Source organism: Rutidosis leptorrhynchoides, chromosome 7, assembly GCF_046630445.1.
Source record: "Rutidosis leptorrhynchoides isolate AG116_Rl617_1_P2 chromosome 7, CSIRO_AGI_Rlap_v1, whole genome shotgun sequence".
Lineage (NCBI taxonomy): Eukaryota > Viridiplantae > Streptophyta > Magnoliopsida > Asterales > Asteraceae > Rutidosis > Rutidosis leptorrhynchoides.
Genome location: NC_092339.1, coordinates 296,949,843 through 296,973,018, shown reverse-complemented (window position 1 = coordinate 296,973,018; position 23,176 = coordinate 296,949,843). Strand labels below are relative to the sequence as shown.

The following is a 23,176-nucleotide window of genomic DNA, read 5'->3' as shown; positions in this document are numbered from 1 at the left end:
CGTGATTCACATGCTATACTATTCGAGTCGTAACGAGCCATAGGACTAATTGAACACATTTCACCCGACCTTGTGTCGTAATCGGTTAATTGATACAATTTACTTGTTTAGGTCAAGGCTAAGCAACATTCATGCACACGTTTACTTTGTGAAGTACATTTATTACTCGTGCACTCGAGGTGAGATCATAGTCCCACCTTTTCAACAACTTTTATTCTTTTAAATCGTGGGCTGAGAAACATATACATTACATACTTATATACATTTCACATGTATATATATACTTTTCATACTTTTATACTTTGAACACAAATACGAATACAAGGATACAGACGAGTTAGAACAAAAGTCCTCAATCCAATTATCATTAGTTCCACTTGCAGGGTGTAAGTGTAAGCGAGTGATTATGTTGTGTGGCCATACGGGTTTAACGAACCCTCATTCAGACGGTTCGCTACCGTTAGTGGATGAAATATAATTTCAACGTGCATAGTGTATGTTCTAACACTATATTCAAAATTCAGAGGGAAGATTCAGTTAAGCTTTGGTAATTGGGTGCTCGCAATACAAACTACATTCTTCGGAATAAATACGATTTGGATAATCATCTATACAAACTATTGTGGTTCAAAGTATACGTTTACAAATACATTTATGATCTCACCAACGTTTTTCGTTGACAGTTTTCTACATGTTTTCTCAGGTTCATACTTGGCTACTTGATACATGCTTCCGCACTCTTTGATTACTTGATTGGAGTCAACCATGCATGCATACGCTAGGGATAGCACTTTTGGATTCAAACTTTTGTTTACATACTTACGCTATTTATAGCAACTGTGTTTTTAAACTAATTATGTCGCAAGTTATTTCATTCATACTTTATAACTTTATACCTTTCAAATGAACGCGACATAATTTTGGTCAAACGAGTCTCATATAGGGACTACGACCACGCAACGGGACCTAAGTTAACGACGCCGTCAATAACGGTTTTGGTCGGGTCGCTACAACCAATAACGTCGAGTCTCACTCGTATGTTGTCACCGACTTGTGACTCATTAAAGGGTGTCACCGACTTGTGAACTACCCACCAATATCTATGGGTCACCGACTTGTGAACGCCATGTGACATCACCGACTTGTGAAGCGCCACTAAGTGTCACCGACTTGTGAACACTATAGGGTGTCACCGACTTGTGAATCACCCAAGGGTATCACCGACTTGTGAACCCCCATCAATACATATGGGTCACCGACTTGTGAACCTCCATGTGACATCACCGACTTGTGAAGCGCCACTAAGTGTCACCGACTTGTGAACACTATAGGGTGTCACCGACTTGTGAATCACCCAAGGGTATCACCGACTTGTGAACCCCCATCAATACATATGGGTCACCGACTTGTGAACCTCCATGTGGCATCACCGACTTGTGAAGCACCACCTAGTGTCACCGGCTTGTGAACACTATGAAGTGTCACCGACTTGTGACATAACGCCCACTACTCACGATGTGGCACCAAAGGCTCACATCGCGTACGAGTAAATAAACCACATACATACATGTATAAATATTCCACTCACCTCGATTACTTGAAGAAGTGCAACTCGCAAACTTGAACTCCTTCCACCGACTTCACGTATATCACCTACGCAAATCATACATGCAAATAAGCTACAACTTAAGCCTATTCGACTTAACACATCACAAGTGTAATTTCGACTATATACACTTGACCAACTTTGACTAAGTCAAATCTCACCCGAACCACTCATAATCACAATCGAATAGTGATTATGTCCTACTAATACATTTTGCACAAGGTTTGATCAACCAATCCCCCATTTGGACTCACGACCCGCCCAAATTGACATAAAGTGCAATCTACGCCTTTTTGCACTTTTAACGATACTCGAAAGTCCAAAACTAACGAGATCATTTCCCGCGTTCCCGAAATACCTAAATACACCTCTTTTAGGCTTTAAATGCATTTTAGACCAACATTTACACAAAAACCCATTTTGACCTAAAACTAGTCAAAACACCCAATTTGTGAACTTACACCCCAAATCACTAATAATCCAAGTTAGCTAGTGATTTCATCAATAAAATTAGTTTACAAACTAACAATATCATCATCCAATCCTAAACCCACCAACATCAACAATAACTAGTTACAATTACCCATTTCACCTCCTAAAAGAGTTTTATAACTAACTAGTTCAAAACCCTAAACTTGAATATCAAATTACAAAGATGAAGTTCGGAGTTTGAACTTACCAATACCGCCAAAATAATGCCGTTGACGAGTAGAACAACTTTAATACCCGAGGTTTGGCCCGAAACACCCTTCTTCTTCTCCAATTGGAGCTCTCTCTCTATAAAACTCTCCTCTCACTCTAGGGTTTGAAGATGAGAGTGTTTGATGAGTGAAAATGAGCTCCAATGGAGCTCTAGATCAGTTTTGATGACCCCAAACCGACCCTAATTGAAAAGACCAAAGTACCCCTCATTTAAACCTTTTAAAAAGGCTGAAAATTGCCTCTGCAGCAATCGGCGCGCCGCTCCAGAAGGTGAAGCGCCGCTCCAAATAACTGGAAATTGTGGTCGAGCCTAAAACAGGTTTCAGCAACTTGTTTTGGCCATAACTTTTCGACCGTAGCTCCGTTTTCGATGAATCAAATATCGTTAGAAACGTAATAAGATATTCTTTCCAATGGTAAGGCTTTGAAACATCAACTCAAACTTTATTTGGGGTTTAAAAGATACGTACACACCTTGTACCTCAAACAACGTCCAGTTTTCTTCGACATTCGAGCAAGCAACACGTACATGCTTCGTACACTTCATATATGCATCGTACACCATGAATACATTATGTACAATAAATATTTGGGTCTTACACTACCTTTACAAAAACGACTTGTAACATGTATTTCCGACTATAAACTTATGCTTTTTCTGTTTAGATTCATAAACTTAAGTTCAATATGAAACCATAGCAATTTGATTCACTCAAAACAGATTTAAAACGAAGAAGTTATGGGTAAAACAAGATTGGATATTTTTTTATTGTTGTAGCTACGGGAAATATTGTAACAATTCTATACAAATCATATCCTAGCTAACTTATATTGTATTATACATGTATTCTAATATATTATGTAATCTTGGGATACCATAGACACGTATGCAAATGTTTTGACATATCATATCGACCCATATATATATATTATTTGGAACAACTATAGACACTCTATATGCAGTAATGTTGGAGTTAGCTATACAGGGTTGAGGTTGATTCCAAAAATATATATACTTTGAGTTGTGATCTAGCCTGAGACGTGTATACACTGGGTCGTGGATTGATTCAAGATAATATATATATCGATTTATTTCTGTACATCTAACTATGGACAACTAGTTGTAGGTTACTAACGAGGACAGCTGACGTAATAAACTTAAAACGGTAAAACGTATTAAAAATATTGTAAATATATTTTGAATATACTTTGATATATATGTACATATTTGTTATAGGTTCGTGAATCGACCAGTGGCCAAGTCTTACTTCCCGACGAAGTAAAAATCTGTGAAAGTGAGTTATAGTCCCACTTTTAAAATCTAATATTTTGGGATGAGAATACATGCAGTTTTATAAATGTTTTATGAAATAGACACAAGTAATTGAAACTACATTATATGGGTGAATGATCGAAGCCGAATATGGCCCTTTTGCTTGGTAACCTAAGAATTAGTAAACCGATCTAGTAATTGACGCGAATCCTAAAGATAGATCTATCGGGCCCAACAAGCCCCATTCTGGAATTTGGAATGCTTTAGTACTTCGAAATTATCATATCCGATGGGTGTCCCGGAATGATGGGGATATTCTATATGCATCTTGTTAATGTCGGTTACCAGGTGTTCACCATATGAATGAATTTTATCTCTATGTATGGGATGTATATTGAAATATGAAATCTTGTGATATATTATTATGATTTGATAATATATAGGTTAAACCTATAACTCACCAACATTTTTTGTTGACGTTTTAAGCATGTTTATTCTCAGGTGATTATTAAGAGCTTCCGCTGTTGCATACTAAAATAAGGACAAGATTTGGAGTCCATGCTTGTATGATATTATGTAAAAACTGCATTCAAGAAACTTATTTTTGATGTAATATATTCTTATTGTAAACCATTATGTAATGGTCGTGTGTAAATGGTATATTTTAGATTATCATTATTTGATAATCTACTTTATGCTTTTTAAACCTTTATCGATAAAATAAAGGTTATGGTTGTTTTAAAAATGAATGCAGTCTTTGAAAAACGTCTCATATAGAGGTCAAAACCTCGCAACGAAATCAATTAATATGGAACGTTTATAATCAATATGAACGGGACATTTCAATATATAAGGTGAAAAGGTTGTGTTGTTTCATGGTTCGATTACAAAGTTCATGTTGTCGTTTTATAGACAGGGTTACTATTCATTAGGGGTGATATGTCTTTTTCTTTTGTAACAGTTATGAGAGTCTATGATAGTTCCTACTAGGGATGGCAATGGATCGGATATGGATCAGGTGATGCCGTATCCATATCCATATCCATTTAGTTTTGTTCATCCATATCCATATCCATATCCATATCTATTTAGTTTCAGATCATCCGTCCATATCCATATCCATATCCAATGGATTAAGCGGGTTAATGGATATCCAATGGATATTAAAGAATGTTATAGTATTTTTTGATATGCGATTAAAACATAAACGTAGTATAGCAAAAATAAATATTAAATGACATTAAAAATTCTAACCATAAAAATGTGTAATCTTTGTCGAAGATATAACAAAAATTTTCAAACTTATTATAAAACATTGATTATAAAAAATTAAATATGAAATTTGTAAGTTTATTTTGTTAGATATACATGTTTTATTGTAATATATTATAGTTATTTCATTATAGGGATGAAAACAAAATGTAAATCTAAAGGTAAATGATCTTGTAATAGTAAATATATAAGAACTAGACTTTGAGAGCACGTGCGTTGCACGGATGGCTCTATTTACACTAATTATTAAAACATAAGTTAATGATGACAATATCAAACCTAAATTGAAAATTAAACATCATAGTAGAGCCCGTATGTTGCACGGTTGCTTTAAAACTCGGTAACACGAAATAACATTATGTTAATAACGCATGTAAAATCAACATTCTTATTGGTAAAAAATAACAATGTATTTCATGTAAACGTTTGCAAATTAAAAAGTAAAGTTATATTCAAAATTGAACTTGGAGTATTTAAGAATCTACCAGGTTGTACATATCCGGCTGTACACTTTCACGAGTCACATGCTAGTTTTGATATACGTATATTACGTAATATAACAACTTTTACCCTCAAATGAATGAATTATTGAATTGAATATCGATGGACTTATGATCACAATTTTTCAGATTTTTTCACGAGTCACATGCTAGTTTTGATATACGTATATTACATAATATAACAACTTTTACCCTCAAATGAATGAATTATTGAATTGAATATCGATGGACTTATGATCACATTTTTTCAGATTTTATTATAATATGTTGTATCATCAATGAATTCCACACCACATATAAAGCATTAACGGTGCTACAAACGCACCCTTATACCCCATCAACTAAAAATAAAATGCAATCAAGTAATCAACCAACTCAAATAAACACATTCATGTATCAACAAAATAAACATTCTATCACAATGTTGCATGATACCATATGAGTATTAGTTACTTTTATAATGAAAATGGCTTTTACAATCGATCTAAAAAACCATACACAATTACAATAGGAACCGCAATAATTAAAACCTAAGCATTAACAAATGTAAGAATGTCGGATATTAGCATCAACTGCATTCTCAAGAAGTTTTATGCTTCTCAGATTCTTCGAATTACAATTTGGCTAGTCCGGCATATTTCGTCATCCCTGACACAGTTAACCCAATTTAAAGTGAAGCTCACCGTTTGATATAAGGCGTTAACAATCAAAAATCAAATATACTACAAAAGAGCATCGTACATTAATTGCAGTTTATAATATAATATAGCGTACAAAGTGCTTTTCTTTTTCAAAATAAAATTGTATTGTCTCTATGACTTTTACAGTTTCACTCCTTGACTGATTCATAACAGATTGTCCAAAAACATGCACCTTAACTCTTAGGAAAGTCATATATAAAAGTACAATAATATGAATGTGATTCGTTATCTATTTTAAACTCTGAAGTAGATTACCTTATTTAAGCCTTGCAACAAAGTCTATAACCTCAGGATAACCATATATATTTTCAGGACCTGTAAATCGGCATTGAAAAAGAAGAGCGGAATAATAATCGGGTTACATGATATGGGTAACGGGTCATAACAGATACTACTTTAGTTGTGATTGATAATAGACAAAATTACTTCGGTCGTCCTTGAACTTGTACCTAAATCACATAGGTCGTCCTTAATCTTTTTTTTTTACTTAGGTCGTCACTATCCTTTTAAAACGTACCACCCGTCATCCTTCTGTCTACTAGCCGTCCACTTGATCCGTTAACCCATCTCATGTGCGTCCCACGTGAGGGTATTTATGTACTTTTCACCTTGTTGTCCTATTAATACCCTCACCTACTCATGTTTTCCCCCAATTCAACTCAGATGCTCTATAAACCCTAATTCCATATTAAAAAAAACCTTCGATACAATTTTCAATCAACAATGGTGTTCTGCAATTGTGGCAAGAGAGCGGTTATTCGTAAGGCGAAAACTATTAAAAATCCTGGTCGTCGATATTATTCATGTCCTACACTGGTAATATTTTTATTTATTTTTTGTATAATTTAAAGGGTTAAAACTTTGTGTAATGTTATACACCTAATTGAATCGAATTCGTGGTTAGTTTTCTGACTGCAGGTCGTTCATTTGGGTGGATCCACCGATTAACAGTACAGAGGTAATAAGACCCAATGAATTATTGGAAGAACTATTGGAAGATGAACAAGTAAATTCAAGAAAGTGGAAGATTATGTTTTTTGTGATCCTCTTTATCCTCATTATCGTTTGGGTTAATTGATTTCAATGAATGAATGAAAGAATGAAATCTCTGTTGTAATAGTTTTGGTTAATAAGAACCAATGTTTTTTGTATGAACTAATGAATGAATGAAAGATCTGTTGTACATTACTCATTTCTTAGTTGATTCATTTATATGTACATTACTCCATGTTACACACAGAGTATTACAAACTGGAATGTGAAATGTTACAAACTGGAAACACACAAAATAACAAACACATTATGTTGAAACAAGAGTACATGATACCACAGTCACAAAATACCTAAATATAGTTCCAAATACAGACATAAATTACATACCATCAGGATTAAAGTACCAGTTCAAAAGACAACAACACAATAACATCACAATTAAAGTACCAGTACACCCAATAACATTACAAAGTTTAAAAGACAACACAATAACTTGCTTTAACTTCAATTCTTTGACTTCTTCTTGCTTGTTCCACTGGTTGAAGCATTTCTGGTCCTCTTCTTGCTTGTTCCACTAGTTCCCCCATTTGAACACCCTCTTTTGTTGTGGCCATACTCTTTGCAATTTGAACATTGCATGATAATCCCTTTTTTAGACAACCTTCCATCTGTGCTAATGTTGTCTTTCTCTTCTAACCCTTTCCTTCTATTTTTCTTTGGCCTACCTGCTCTTGCTATTTTCTTTGGTGGCATTAGGGTATAAGGAACATTAGACTTGGGCCACATAGATCTACCATTAACAGGGTTTATGGTAAATGTATATGTATTTTTCCAAGTGTCCATCCTATAAACTGGGTGAACCCAATGCTCTGGTGCACCTACTTCATCTGGTGGACCAACTTGATCATCATTTGCATTTAAGTTGTAAAGTGCAGCAACAACATGTTTGCAAGGAATACCAGTAATCTCCCACTTCCTACAAGCACACTCTTTGTTCCCAAAATCAACAGCAACTTGTTCACCATGAGGACCATTCACTTGGTATTGCTGACTACCACTCCAAAGCACAGTTAACTTACTTGCTTCCTTCTTAATGACTTCAAATTGTTTGGTTGCATAAGGAGTTAACAGTTGATCATTGTTTTTGCACTTACCCAACACATTAACTATCCTCTTCATCAAATACTCTCTCACATACTCTAATGCAGTTATAATTGGTTTATCCCTAGCATCAACCAACCATCTATTCAACACCTCACACATGTTGTTCAACAAAATATCTGTGACTGCTCTACCTACATATATCAATTAACATATTTATTGTACAGATAAACTTGAAATTGCTATTATAAACACACAGAATAACAAACTGGAAACACACAGAATTAATTGTAAACCTGTGAAATGGCTTCTAGCCCATTGCCTTGGTGGAATATCTGCTAAAAATTTATAGCAGTCCTTGTTGAACTCTTTCAGGGCTGACATTGCTCTTTCAAACTCTGGCACAGTTGTTGCTGTAGCACATGACCACAAGTGATTTTTGTATGCTTTTCCATTCCATTTTTTCTTCATGTTCTCTTGAATGTGTCTTAGGCAAAAACGATGCTCAGCAACTGGAAACACTTTTTCAACTGCATTTATCAGACCCTATCACACAAAACATAAGTAACAAACATAACATAAGCAAACAAATAAAATCTAAGTAACTACATAGTTGCAGGCATGTTATTTGTGTAAAAAAGACTTACTTTTTGCCTATCACTCATGAAGGTGAAGTTAGATAGTTCATTTAACTCTAAATCTGCAGCTAACAGCTCAAGAAACCATGTCCATGAGTTGGTAGTTTCTTGCTCAACAATTGCATAGGCAACAGGATAAATCCCATTGTTGGAGTCAAGTCCAACAGCTGTCAACATCTGACCTGTAGCAGGTTCCTTCATGAATGCCCCATCAACACCAATAAAATCTCTACCAATTGATTTAAATCCCCTTTTCAGTACACTCAAACATATGTAGATTCTTTTAAAGACCCTTGTCTTTGACCTTAAGTTACCAGGTTCAACATCAAGCTTAATAGTAGATCCAGGATAGCATCTTAACAGTTCTTCAACATAATCTCTTAAAACAGTATACTGCTCAGCATAATCTCCTTGTATCTTTTTTTGTGCTTCTTTTAATGCCCTAAAAGCCTTCATTCTATGCACCCTCACTTCTAACTCAGATTCAAATCTAGCTTTAACAGCTTTGATTGGGATCTTTGGATTGGTTGCTAAATCATTAACCAATGTTGTAGAAAGGTATTTGTATGTACACTGTTTGATGTACCTTGAGGTCAAGCATTTATGTTTATCTTTAAGTGATCTTACAACCCATGTTTCAGATTTAGAGTTTTTAGAAACATACATTTTCCATTTGCACAGTAGATCTTTTGCATTCACTCTTTTTCTATCTTTCTTTTTGTCCTTATCTGATAAAGCATTTATTCCTTCTTTTGTGGTCCCCTTTTTCCCAGATTTCACATGCTTAGCACTTTTACCAAACTCACACTTTTGTCCCCCAACTAATTGACCATCTTTGAAAACTCCAATTGAACCTTCACAGCCAACTTGGATTCTAGTTTTGTCATTTTTTATCAATACTAAATTTCTTCTAGTTTCTATTGCATGCAACTCAATATATCTCTTTACCTCTTCTGCAGTTCCAAACTCTTGCCCAAGATAGAACACAGTTGTCTTAAAATCTTTACCATGTATCTCTTGTTCTTTCAATTCTTTAAGTTTCTTCTTCCTAATATCATCCTCAGACCCAGAATCAAGGTCATCATTGTTCAACATAACTGGTTCATCACCTTCAAAGTTGTTACCCTCACTATCATTTTGTAAACCAGAACCCACAAACTCCACATCTTTATCAATGCAAAAATTAAAGGTTTCCATATCAACCTCAACATCCTCAATATTATGTTTATCAACTACAAAATCATCATCTTCACTATCACTTTCAGATTCATCATTGGCATCTTCATCATTGGCATCTTCAATATTATCATGTGGTTCAGATTCATCCTGTTGGATATCTTGACCATCATTGGCAGCTTCACTATGTGTTTCAAATTCATTTTGTTGGAATTCATCAACAACAACACTAGGTGTTTTTCCTTGACTATCATTTAATACTTGACTCTCATCTAATACTTGACTCTCATTGTACTCTAATAGCAGCTTCTTTGGATTCAATGCAGGCTTTTTGGTTGGTTTTTCAATCTTAGTTGGTCTAGTTTCTTCATCTACAATCTCTTCTAACACAAAATTAACCCTAGCTGTAGGACTCCTAAATGGGTTTACTTTGGGTTTCAACCCATGTTCAGTGAATATACTAATTATCTTAAATTCCATTGCATACTTGGATAATAGTCTTATATCATCATCACATCCTAACGGTTCTAAACCATAATCCAGATCATAATTAGGCTTTAAAAAGTGAAAAAGCATGACTTCATGACCATTGTAACCCAAATCCTGAATAATATCAGCAAGTTCGTGATATGAAAAGAAATCAGTGTCAAGGGCATCGACGTAGGTTACCTTGCCATCCAAATATCTTCTTCCAGGTGCATCAGTAAAATGACCACCATGATTCAACTGTATTGAAAATAATGTAGAGGTATGTTCTGCATAACATAGAATTTAGGTTAAAATTGGCGTATTTTATACAACAATGTTAGTATTAATAATCAAATTATGGAGAAATGCTTACCATAGAGCTCCTTAAGATTGTAAGTTACATCGTCATCGCGAATCTGGTAGAACTTAGTAATGTTGGGATTCATGGTTGAATTGATTCAGATTAGGTTTAAGAAAAGTGAACGAATTGGGGGTGATTTAGGAGGGAAAATGGGTATCTGGTAGAATTGGGGGAAAACGAGAGTAGGTGAGATATTAATGGGACAACAAGGTGAAAAGTACATAAATACCCTCACGTGGGACGCACATGAGGTGGGTTAACGGATCAAGTGGACGGCTAGTAGACAGAAGGATGACGGGTGGTACGTTTTAAAAGGATAGTGACGACCTAAGTAAAAAAAAAAGATTAAGGACGACCTGTGTGATTTAGGTACAAGTTCAAGGACGACCGAAGTAATTTTGTCTTGATAATATTCAAGTCGGAAGGTGTAATCATTAAGAGTAACATTTAGCCCGCAGAACAATTTTTGATTATATGAAACTTTATTTGACCCATTTGAAAAAACACGATCAAATAAACTCATTTATATATAAATTAATTATAATCTCTTTTAAAGTTCTTAAAAGATATTGATAGGTTACCTGACTAAAGGTGAAATATGGTTTTCACCAAGACTTGAAAGTTAAACACAACGATGACCCGAGAGGACCTCCTTTTTCCTGAAAAATCAACACATCACTTACAAATTTTTGTATGACCCACATGCACATAATGAAAAAATCCAAAATATTACTTTGACCAAGATGTTCTTATTAGCTTGAAAAGAAGCAGCAACCTAAAAGGTTGAATTTTGGATGTGGTTCGACTCTTTCTTATCATCAATTCCGTCAAAAAGTCAATGTCTCATATATGTTGTTTGAACCATAAATATTTGAGATTTCACACTGCACCCAAATTACTTTGTTTGCAACTTGAATCCAAAGTCAATATAAAACACTTACTTGACAACCAACTAAATTAAGAAAAAATTGTAAATAAAACACTTACTTGACAATGACGACAATAAATCTCTGTTCGTAAAGAACCGTGCAAAATTTAAGGCAGCGTATTGCACCACAACTGGAAAACCGTTTAATAATATCTGAGTGTTTCTATAGCGCGCTGATGTATGATTAAAACGCATAAAAGTAACTCCGTAATAAGAGTAAAATGACTGCTATTTGTGAGCATTAACCATTGAAGGCAGAGTTCAAATATTCTGCTCTCTAAACACTATAACTCATTAACACTTGAGACCAAGTAAATCCCAGCAGCGTGATATAACTCAATAACCTTCCAGTTGATGCAACTATTCTTCGATAACCCTATAAAACAAACCACACCCCTTATTAAAATGAACGAAATTATAAAACTACACGAATATCAAAGTCTAGTAAATAAATGATTACTTGTGTCAAAGATAGACTTTATCAGAATGGAATCAATAATTGTTAAGCTCCTCACCTTTTGGTTGTTTAATGCCGCTTCACATCCAGCATAATCTGCAGGGTCAATGACAGTTACATGTATATGACGACTTAAAAAAAAGGCAATCATGATATGTGTTACAGTCAGAATGGGTTAAAAAAAGGAAGTACTCCACTGTTTTTGATTCTCAAATATACAATTGAGATGACTGAGTTGGCCAGTCTTCTTGGTTACTACCTCGTCTTTTATATAATAAACCTGCAATAATGACATCTAAAGGCAGTAAATGAATGAATAAGTGAAAGTTTACCAAACAACTAATTCTAAACACAAGTATTATGCCTACATATGTGGATACATATATTTGGTTTCCTGCTCAAATTTTATACAGTCAAGAATGTTTTCAAATATGTATGTTCCTAAATTGTAGGATATAATCATTCAAGTAGTTAATACTTTTTGTCGAATATATAAATCAATTATGTTAGCAACCCCAAAAAGGTATATTCGGAAAGATCCAACTGTGAACCCTTAGTATCGTTGGTAATATCCCTCATAGTACAAACATATTATTTGGTATGAACGAACCTGATTAGATAAGCAAGTATATAATAACAATTATTGAATACAATACCCATACTGAGATATACCCATATACCCATACTTAGATATACCCATATACCCATACTGAGATATAGTAACAGAAAATATCACAATGTAACACAAATATATTTGTTAGGTATATTAACAAAAGTAATAAATAAGATATATAATACCTCCTCATCCTTTAGAATCTGCTCTATGAAATGATATAACATTTCATGCCCATATCCCTGATATGCCACATTATAAATAACTGGATAAATAAGTAATATAGATATAAATACATGGATGTTGAGGTCCTGTACAAAAAAAAACCCACCAATACTCTGATCCAAAGATAACTCTAGTAGGAGTAATATCCTGAATCGCCACATTATAGCATTCATTAGAAAAGTGAACATTTACATACTAAGGAAATTAGCATTTTGATGAGGCTCAAGCTTTATAAGAGTTGAGAAGAATATCCTCATTTAGCGATCCCCAACATAAATCAAATAACATAAAGTTTAATATATATATATATATATATATATATATATATATATATATATATATATATATATATATATATATATATATATGTGTGTGTGTGTGTGTGTGTGTGTGTGTGTGTGTGTAGTTTGGTTATAATTAATCAACAACTAATAAGCTACACAACATTATAACCAAACTCCATATCAAATTTTAAAACTCATGTTCTACTTGCATCAAAATCCAAAAGCCATATCAATACCTTTAATATATTCACTCGTGCAAACCTGATCCATCTGGCACTCAAATATCAATACTAAACACAATCGTAATAAGCACAATTACAAACCATGAACAAAAAAAAAACCTCCAACAAAACCCAGAAACAGATTAGCGATACAACTTGATATAGATTTTATGCTAATCGTAATCGAACAAAACCCAGACATCAACTAAATTGATCAAAACAAAATGAATTAACGGAAACAACAACGATCACAAAACAAAACCGTAAGAATTTATTAAAAAATAACTGCAGTTTAATCATCTTTCAACCAAAAAAATCATATAATCAAACATTAAATCAAGAATAATTAATCGACTGATTATAAGCAAAAAAAAAAAAAAAGTTACAGAAGGAATACCAGACACTTATGCCGAATTTTTGAGTCATATCGCCTCAAACCCTAATGTTTGCCCCAAATCTTCAATCGAATATCAAATCTGGCGGTACCAAAATTCAATTTGTAGTTACATAATCGAGGTTAGATACTTACACTGTCAATCGATAACTGAACAAAAAACAAAAACAAAAATATTACAAAGTCACATAAATGTTACAAAAATGCATAATCAATGTGACCACAACAACATGAACTGGCAAATCTCGATTCATCAATTTCTTATTAGCAGTAGGTCTCGATCAACCTGAGTGTAATTTGTTATATGATACGTTAAGAAAAAATTTGTTAGTCAAATACTTGAAAAAACAAAACTAAAAGCCATAAACTCGAATCACATCCATACGACAAAAAATCATATATATAATCTTTTGTAAAGAAACTAATAAAATACATAATATCAATTATCATTACTTAATGTATAACTAAATGAAATTTGAATAATCTTTATGTTTTGACATTAATCTAAATCTGAATTAAGAATCCCTCAATCATAATAAATATTCACGATTGAGTAGCACATGTAAATAGAAAAGATTTAATACTTACTACGGATAAATCGATTACTGAATAATGAAACGGACAACTCGATATCTGAATCTTGAAATCGCCCGGCTGATGAAACTGAATCTTCAACTAAACTTAATTCATCAACACTCACCCAAAAAACTTGCCAATAAAAATAAAAATTAGTTAAATTAGTTAAATTAGGGTTTGATGAGAGGAATTGAAACGAATGGGTACTAATTGAATCACGATTAAATTAGTAATGAAGGAGACACGCCGTGCGGTAATTTAAGGTTTCTCAAAACCATTGGGAAATCATTTCCGGCGAAAAATGCAGTTCGGCGGTTGAAGGAAATGGAAAAAAGGGAGAGGAATCGCTGAATTGAAACATGATGTGGAACGGAGGGTTTTCCTTAATTTTTTATGGTTTAATTAAAAAAAAGGAAAATCAAAGAAGCTAGACACGTGGCGTATGGAAAAGTTATGAAAAATGTGGGTCTGACACATTGGATGTAAGCATCATGCTTTATGTGAGGAAGGGAAGGGAAGTGATATATCTATATTTATTTTTTTGTATACGTATTTCGGGTGGTAATGGATATATCCATGGATGAAACTTTTCGTCTATATCCATATCCATTTAGGTTAATACATATCCGTATCCATATCCATTTAGGTTCATCCATATACATCACGAAGCGGGTGGATCGGGTGGATATTCACCGGATCGGGTAGCCATTCGCATCCCTAGTTCCTTCCATTACTATTATAGGTAATGTATGTAGTCATAAGCATTTCTACTTGAACTATTCTGAAACATGTTTGATAAAGACACATCAATAACATCAATCCACAATTAAATGAGAGAGATGGAAAAATAGAATGTAGACAATCATCTATTGACACTCCCAAATATGAGAATGTTTCTAGCTTTTCAGATAATAATAAATAATAATAAATAAATAAATAAATAAAATGAGAATGTTTCTAACAGAAAGCAGATAAAGAATTTGCTTAAAAAAACTGACAGAATGATCATTATCATTAAAACAACAAATACAAGCAGAAGATTAATACGATGTCTGAATTCAACTGAATTTTGCCAAAATAATATCTCGGATAAAAATACTCCTATATTCACATAACAAAGTCTCAAATGAGAACACGCCTACCCTACCATAATAAAGCGATTTGGGATCATGCTTCAAGCCCAAAATTACAATCAAAACACCATTAAGCTATGCAGTATTACAGATCCTCTCATTACTCAAACCAGAAAGGGCAAACTCACTTTCAGTACATGAGCAAAACAAGCCACAATTCAACACCAAGCCTTTTTAAAAAACTTGTTCCAACATTTTAAATCAAGTCAGCCACATTCATTGGCATTTCATCGATCTGGGTGCTGTAGTACTGCTCTATGTCTCTCAGAATCTTGATATCATCAGTTTTCACAAAGTTTATAGCAACACCCTGCAAAACAGTTTATAACAGTTTTCAGATAACAAGTCTTGAAAAGCACGTTTTTCATACAACAATAAGCAGAGAAATATATCGCAGCTCGAGCCAACCCAGATGGTATATAAAGTGAATGTTGCAACCTGACTCTGGTAAAATCAAGTAAATCACATAAAGCAAGTTTTCGAGGCGCGTTTTCAACCTGCATTTTTCAATGCACATTTCGCACGCGCGTTTTCGACCTGCGTTTTTCGACTTGTGTTTTTTACCTGCACTTTTGACGCGCGATTTTGACAGGCAATTTCGACGCACGTTTTTGCGGCGCGTTTCCATTGGGCATTTTCAACGCGCATTTTCGGGGCACGTGTTCGGTAGAGATACATCAAAATATACAAACAATAACAATTTTACTAGACCGACTCAACCGACCCGGGTCTTAACCCTTGACCCAACCCGGTCGACCCAATTTAATTCTGACCCATTTCAATGCATGTCCCATTTCGACCCAAACCCATTTGATCCTTGACCTAACCCGACCCATATGGACCCGTTTGAAGTATCTGATTGTGGACATCAGAATAAAATGTTTGCGAGAAACATTAAAGAAATAGAAAATCTTAATTACCTTTCGTCCAAAACGACCAGATCGACCAATACGATGAATGTAGAGTTCTCGGTTATTTGGGAGGTCATAATTTATCACCAAGGACACCTAAAAAAGAGCAGAACAGAATAAATCATAAGGCATCTATATACATTAAAATCTAAATTTAAAGGTCAGAGTGTATGTAATCCAAATCAAGTAAAAATAAACACATAAAATGAGTGGTGATCAGATTAATAAACAGAAATAAATATATTGCCCTACCTGTTGAACATCTAATCCTCGGGCCCACACATCAGTGGTAATCAAGACCCGAGTAGCACCAGATCGAAACTCTTCCATAATTGCATCTCTCTCCTTTTGAGGCATATCTCCATGCATAGCTGATACAGTAAAGTTGTTCTCGCGCATCTTTTCAGTTAACCAATCCACCTAAACCCACGCATATTGGAAAAAAAGTTTATTAATATTATTAATATTATATTTATTTATTATTTATATGCAGAATTATCAAAAAAGGTGTAACCTTTCGCTTTGTGTTGCAAAAGATTACAGCCTGGGTGATTGTAAGAGTATCATAAAGATCACATAGAGTATCAAATTTCCAATTTTCTCTCTCTACTGCAACGAAGAATTGTTTTATTCCCTGCAATAGTAAAAATAAGTGAGCAAAAACAATCGAAATCTGGTAAGACAAAGTAATTCTTATTGAGATACACGTTACCTCAAGAGTCAATTCATCACGCTTAACTAGGATACGAACGGGATCAGTCATGAATTTGCTGGTCATCTCCAATATTTCATTAGGAAGAGTAGCAGACACCAAACAAACCTGCAACAATAAGCACAACAAAATTATGCTTCACTTAAAAACATAGACATAAACAAAGAATATCACACAAATTTATTGTATACATAAATAAATCTAGATTATTGTAACAGTGGTCATAATATTGCTATCAAGAGTTTCAAAAAGGTAACATAACATCTTACTGATAACATATTTTGTCAATTAGATTATTTAGTATAAGTATTATTTATTATATATAAATCATAAAATATTCTATCGGAGAAGTTGAACAAAACATTTAAATTCCAGTCAATTAAATTATTTAGTAAAAGTATTATTTAGTAAAAGTAGATCACCTGAAGCTCTGGTGGAAGATATCGGTAAACATCATAAATTTGATCCTTAAAACCTCTGCTCAACATTTCATCAGATTCATCCTATTATAGACAAAAACTTTAGGTCATAAATCAATATCAATAGAAAATTATATTAAAAAAGTGGCAAAATTTAGATGTATAGAACTTAATCTGGTTATAAGAATGTTTATATAACTCACGAGAATTAGTAATTTAATGTTTCTAGTTCGCAGTGTTCTCCTTTTAATCATGTCGCATACTCTGCCAGGTGTACCAGAAACAACGTGGACCCCATTTTCTAACTTTCTAATGTCTTCCCCGACACTTTTTCCACCAATGCAGGCATGTGCTTGGATACTGATAAAATCACCAATAGCCAGTATCTGTTTCTCTGTTTGAGATGCAAGTTCTCTCGTAGGTGACAATATCAGAGCTTGCACCCTGTGAATGAAAAATTGATAAATAAAACATTACAACAAAAAAACAAAAATCGGAACAAAAAATCATATAGCAGCAACAAAAGAACTAGTTTACATTAAACAATGAGAAGTAATCAATAGAGTCTGTCCAGATAAAAATTCATATATGCATGTTTATGGTAAGTGTAAGAGTTAGTCACATATCAGCTTTCCTTTAACTTAGGAAGTGATATTATGTCATATTTTTAAGTATTCTAAATATCAGTGATGTCATACATTCATTGATGTTAAACTCTACACTAGCTCCGGGATATAAAGTGCCAAATCCATATCAAATCAGCATTAGAAATCACATTTTATTAACCTTTATATTCGCAGCTTTCGATTATTTTATACGATATTACTTGCATAACAAATGAATACTAGCAAATAATAAGGCTGTTCTTTTACCTTCATCACAATAATAATTTTATTATTATTTAGTTATATTAAATACTTGATACTTATATACTCATTATCATTCAAACTTCCAAATTGTTCACACCACAAACATAAAAAATCAAACTTTAATCCATCCAGAAGGTTAAAAATAGTCAATTTTACACAAATAGCTTCAAACCTAACCCTAAAAACACAAAATTATACCTCATTTTCACAAATTCATCAATCAATTAAATAATTATAAAAAGGAACATACTCTCTGGATGAAGTATCAACAATCTGGCAAACAGTAAGTGCAATCATTGACGTTTTTCCGGTACCAGATTGAGCCTGAGCGATGACGTCACGCCCTTCAATGATCGGACGCACAGCTCTTTGTTGAATTGCAGATGGTTTTTCAAATCCGTGTTGATATATACCACGAAGTAAATCGTCTTTGATTCCCATCTGATCAAAACTCAAGATTGGTTCAACACCGCGTGATGTTTCGAACACCAGTTTCTCGTCGTCCACCATCGTGTTCCGCCGTCCCCTGTTCGCCGGCACAACTGACGTTCCCGCCATTATAGAGATTTTGTTTTGTGGTTTTAGGTTGACGATGTAAACAAACCCTAAATAGAATTCTGGGAAGGAAAAGGATTGTTATGTACTCCGTAGGTTTAATTAATGGATATCTAGGGTTTATGAGGCTAGGTTATAATTGGGATTCTTACCCCCCTATTATTTCTTTTACATTTAAAGTACAGTACAATTTTTTTAAAAAAAAAACAAAAATCAATTATATATTTGTTATAATTCAGTAGGCTTATAACTATCTTTAGTGGTTTGATTATGTTATAATTCAGTAGGCTTATAACTACCTTTAGTGGTTTGATTCTTGATTAAGAATACTAATAATGAAGTGTAAGAAAGTAGATGATAATGGAGAGAAAGAAAGAAACACTTTGTAAGTGTGAGAAATGGTGCAAGTGTTTTAGCTTGCAATACATGGCTATTTATACAAAAACAAAGTTACCCAATATTGACTAAGTATTAGTACAAAATTGACTATCCACATATAAATAATATTGTTATTATTATAACACTCCCCCTTGGATATAAATTTTGTTTTATTGAAGATCAACTATAAGTTATAGCCTCGTTAAAAACCTTGCTAAAAAAAATCCAGTGGGAAAAAATTTTAGCTAAGGGAAAAAGAGTGCAGCATGGAGTTGACTCCCCCTCAAGTAGACATCATTGAGTCGTCACATCTTTTGAACTTGACTCATGCCAATATTGTGAATGTGTGTTCTGGAAATAGCAGTTGACAGTGCTTTGGTATAAAGATCAGCAGAGTTGTTGATTGAACGTATCTCATTTCAATCCGGTTGGCCTTTATGAGATCTTGAGTATATGAGAAGAATCTGAGGTTTTCATCTGAAACTGTATCATCTAAATCTTTTATGTACAAGTTTAGCCCGTGTGATTTATCTACAGTCTCCTTCATGGTTAGTTCAACATTGTTTCAATTCCTATTCCCTTTCAGTCTTTTTCTAAGCTTTACCTACATACCGTTCTTTCCCATCAAACTTATGACCGCTAAGACCGTCTATGGCTTTAGCATCTTGTCTGCATTTATATTTTGTTCTGTCACTTTTGATACTCTTCTTTCATTTGTACTATGCAAGCTGCATTATCTTCATATATAGTTATTGGTGAAGATAGTTGTTGGTCTTTTTATAGCGTTCTAGCCCATAAGAATCAATAATGATTTGTGTCATTGATCTCAACCAAACACATTTTCGAGTAGTTTCATATAATGCAATCACTTCGTCATGATTTGATGATGTTGCAACAAGTGTTTGTTTTAAGAATGTCATGATTTTGTGGTACCTCCATTTAGGAATACATATCGAGTTTGAGATTTATCTTTATGAGGATTTGATGAATGACCTACATATACATAATCAACCAAATCTTGTTTTGAAGCGTTAGAATAAAATAATTTTAAATCAGCAGTTCCTCAAAGGTATCAAAATATCTGCTTGATCCCATTTCAATGTCTTTTTGTAGGGGTTAAGCTGAACCTTGTCAACAAATTAACTGCAAAAGAAATGTCAGGCTTATAACTACCTTTAGTGGTTTGATTCTTGATTAAGAATACTAATAATGAAGTGTAAGAAAGTAGATGATAATGGAGAGAAAGAAAGAAACACTTTGTAAGTGTGAGAAATGGTGCAAGTGTTTTAGCTTGCAATACATGGCTATTTATACAAAAATAAAGCTACCCAATATTGACTAAGTATTAGTACAAAATTGACTATCCACATATAAATAATATTGTTATTATTATAACAATATTGTTTTAATCAAGAGTAAAACATTTTTTTGGGAGAAGTACTTTTTTTCGTTTTTTGAAAGAAAAAAAATTTCAAATATTAAAATCACATGAAAATATGAATATTTAAACAAGACAATTTGTGATAAATGTTATTATTTTGGCGGAAAAATGTTCGAAGAAATAAATAATAACATTAATCATGAGTAATGTTTTAATTAGAGTTTATTTGCATCGTTTTATTTTCATCTTGTGTGAATTGTTTTTTTCGAAATTTAGCCCAATTTAGAGTTTAGGGTTTAGGGTCGAAAGGATGAAAGTTGTAAGGTCACTTGTCAGTCTCCGACTCGTGTCCTTCTTTGTTCAACTTCGTCTTCGATGTCAGTTGAATGGTGTCAATTGATGTAGACAACACAAAAAACTATCATGCTTGTAATGGAGCATGATTTGTCTAAGTATTGTATGCTGCTCCAGCCTCTGCTGGTTTTTCAGTTATGTTTTGGAAATCTATACATTTTGTTCATGACAACAAAGGAATGCAGAAGATTAACACATGTGCAGTTCATGGTTAATGTTTTGTAAACGGTTAGGGAACCCAACTATCTATTTGTTTGATCAAAACGAATGTCCAAAGGGGTGTTCCTGCAATTAACTACAGAAGAAGGAAAGAAAAGCCATGTGCTTCCTACCACAATTGTCGGCTGAGTACAAACATCCTTTGTACCAGTGGACAATAGATTTGTTGGGGGAGAATGTGGGTTTATGCTTAACGATTATATTAATCTTAACCCATAACAATAATTGTTTTGATGATGACACATGCACATAACTAGAGGTGGTGATAGACATCTTGACATAAATATACAAGTTCACTAATCCACACTTACTCTAGCAAAAGACCAAAACCAAAAAAAAGCTTAAAATGAGAACATAGGCTTCATGGTTCGGTCCACGGTCGACCGCAGGTCAAACCGTGGAACCCTGCACCATGGTTTGTGAAACCAGGAGTGCACGGTCGACTCCACGATTGTACCACCCCGTTTTCCTCATTCATGGTCTAAAGGTACGCATTTCATCTTGTAAACGTTTAATTTTAACCACGAACGAATGTATATAGTTAAATGTTAGAAGTTTGAGTGATCAGGCCTCTTGTCATGTTTAGAGGCAAGTTATCGCGTTTTTGCATGTCACGATACGCGACAAATCTAGCTGGGACGCGACGGTTTCAAAACCCTCCACCTAACCACTTTATCGCGTTTTAGTGGTGGGTATCGCGTATTGGTGTCGTGAAACACGACCAGGTGTCTCGAAACGCGACAATTGTGGCTGAAATGACTTTTTACCCGTTTTTAATGCCATCTTTTGGGGGTGTTTTGGTCTTTTCACTTGTGGCCGATTTTGGGGACTTAAAAACTGATACAAGCTTATCCTAACTCATTAAACACTTCTCCATCTACCCACATTCAATTTTAGAGAGAGAGAGAGTGAGTGAGTTTTAGAGTGAGAGAGCTCACTTTGGGGAGGAAGAAGACCAAATCTTGCCCAAGTCCAAGTTTTAAAGTTGTTCCCTACGTCTCTAGCTAAGACTTGATAGTGTTGGTAAGTCTTAACTCCGTGTTTTGAGTTTAATTTGATTTATGGCTAGGGTTTTGTCATTTAAGACTTGTAAGACCCATTTGGGGGTTAAATGGGCGAAATTGGGTTAAGTTGATGTAAGAAAACCCTAAGGTGTTGTAATCTAGGTTTTGGACTTATGTTTTGTTGATTGTAGAGTTAATTGTGTTGTTAAACCCCTAATACATTTATGGGTTAGTGAAAGTTTTGTTAAAAGAGTTCAAGTTTGACCAAATGGCGGGTCTTGACTTTGAAATGGGTCAAATGAGTAATGATTGACATAATTGGGCAAGGTGGCTGTGAAATGCCCTAAGTTTGTGTTAGTTGGTGTTGTTAGACCTTAATCACTAGCTTTAAGTGATTAATGATGAGTCTTGGCCTCGAATGGGCGATTTTAGTGTAATTGGGCCATTTAATGCAATTGGGTCATTAAATGCGCAATAGTAAATTGTTGGTGTTTAGTCCTACGAGTTGTATGTTAATTATATACATAATGTAATAGGTACATTGCATTGAAGGTTGCGAGCTTGATTTCTAATTCACTAAAGGCGTTGAGGTGAGTGGAATGATTATATATGCATGTATATGATTTATTTGCTTGTGGGGTATGGATTTAAAGTTCGATGTTGACGATGCCATACCACCATTGTTTGTTGGATGAGGGTTTAAAGTTCGGTGTTGACGATACCTCATGTATGGAGTTAAAGTTCGATGTTGA

At 34.0% G+C, this 23,176-nt stretch overlaps 1 protein-coding gene across 1 annotated transcript; it reads right to left on the bottom strand.

The window, feature by feature from the left end:
• Positions 1–15,799: 15,799 nt before the first annotated feature.
• LOC139858752 (eukaryotic initiation factor 4A-3-like) lies at positions 15,800–19,168 on the bottom strand. The gene is made up of 8 exons (XM_071847589.1): positions 18,784–19,168; positions 17,868–18,108; positions 17,668–17,748; positions 17,246–17,353; positions 17,048–17,167; positions 16,786–16,953; positions 16,543–16,629; positions 15,800–15,932 (listed from the first exon to the last, which is right to left on the bottom strand). The coding sequence occupies exons 1-8, from the start codon at positions 19,089–19,091 to the stop codon at positions 15,819–15,821; spliced, it is 1,227 nt and encodes a 408-aa protein (XP_071703690.1). The 5' UTR covers positions 19,092–19,168; the 3' UTR covers positions 15,800–15,818.
• Between the last annotated feature and the right edge of the window lie 4,008 nt (positions 19,169–23,176).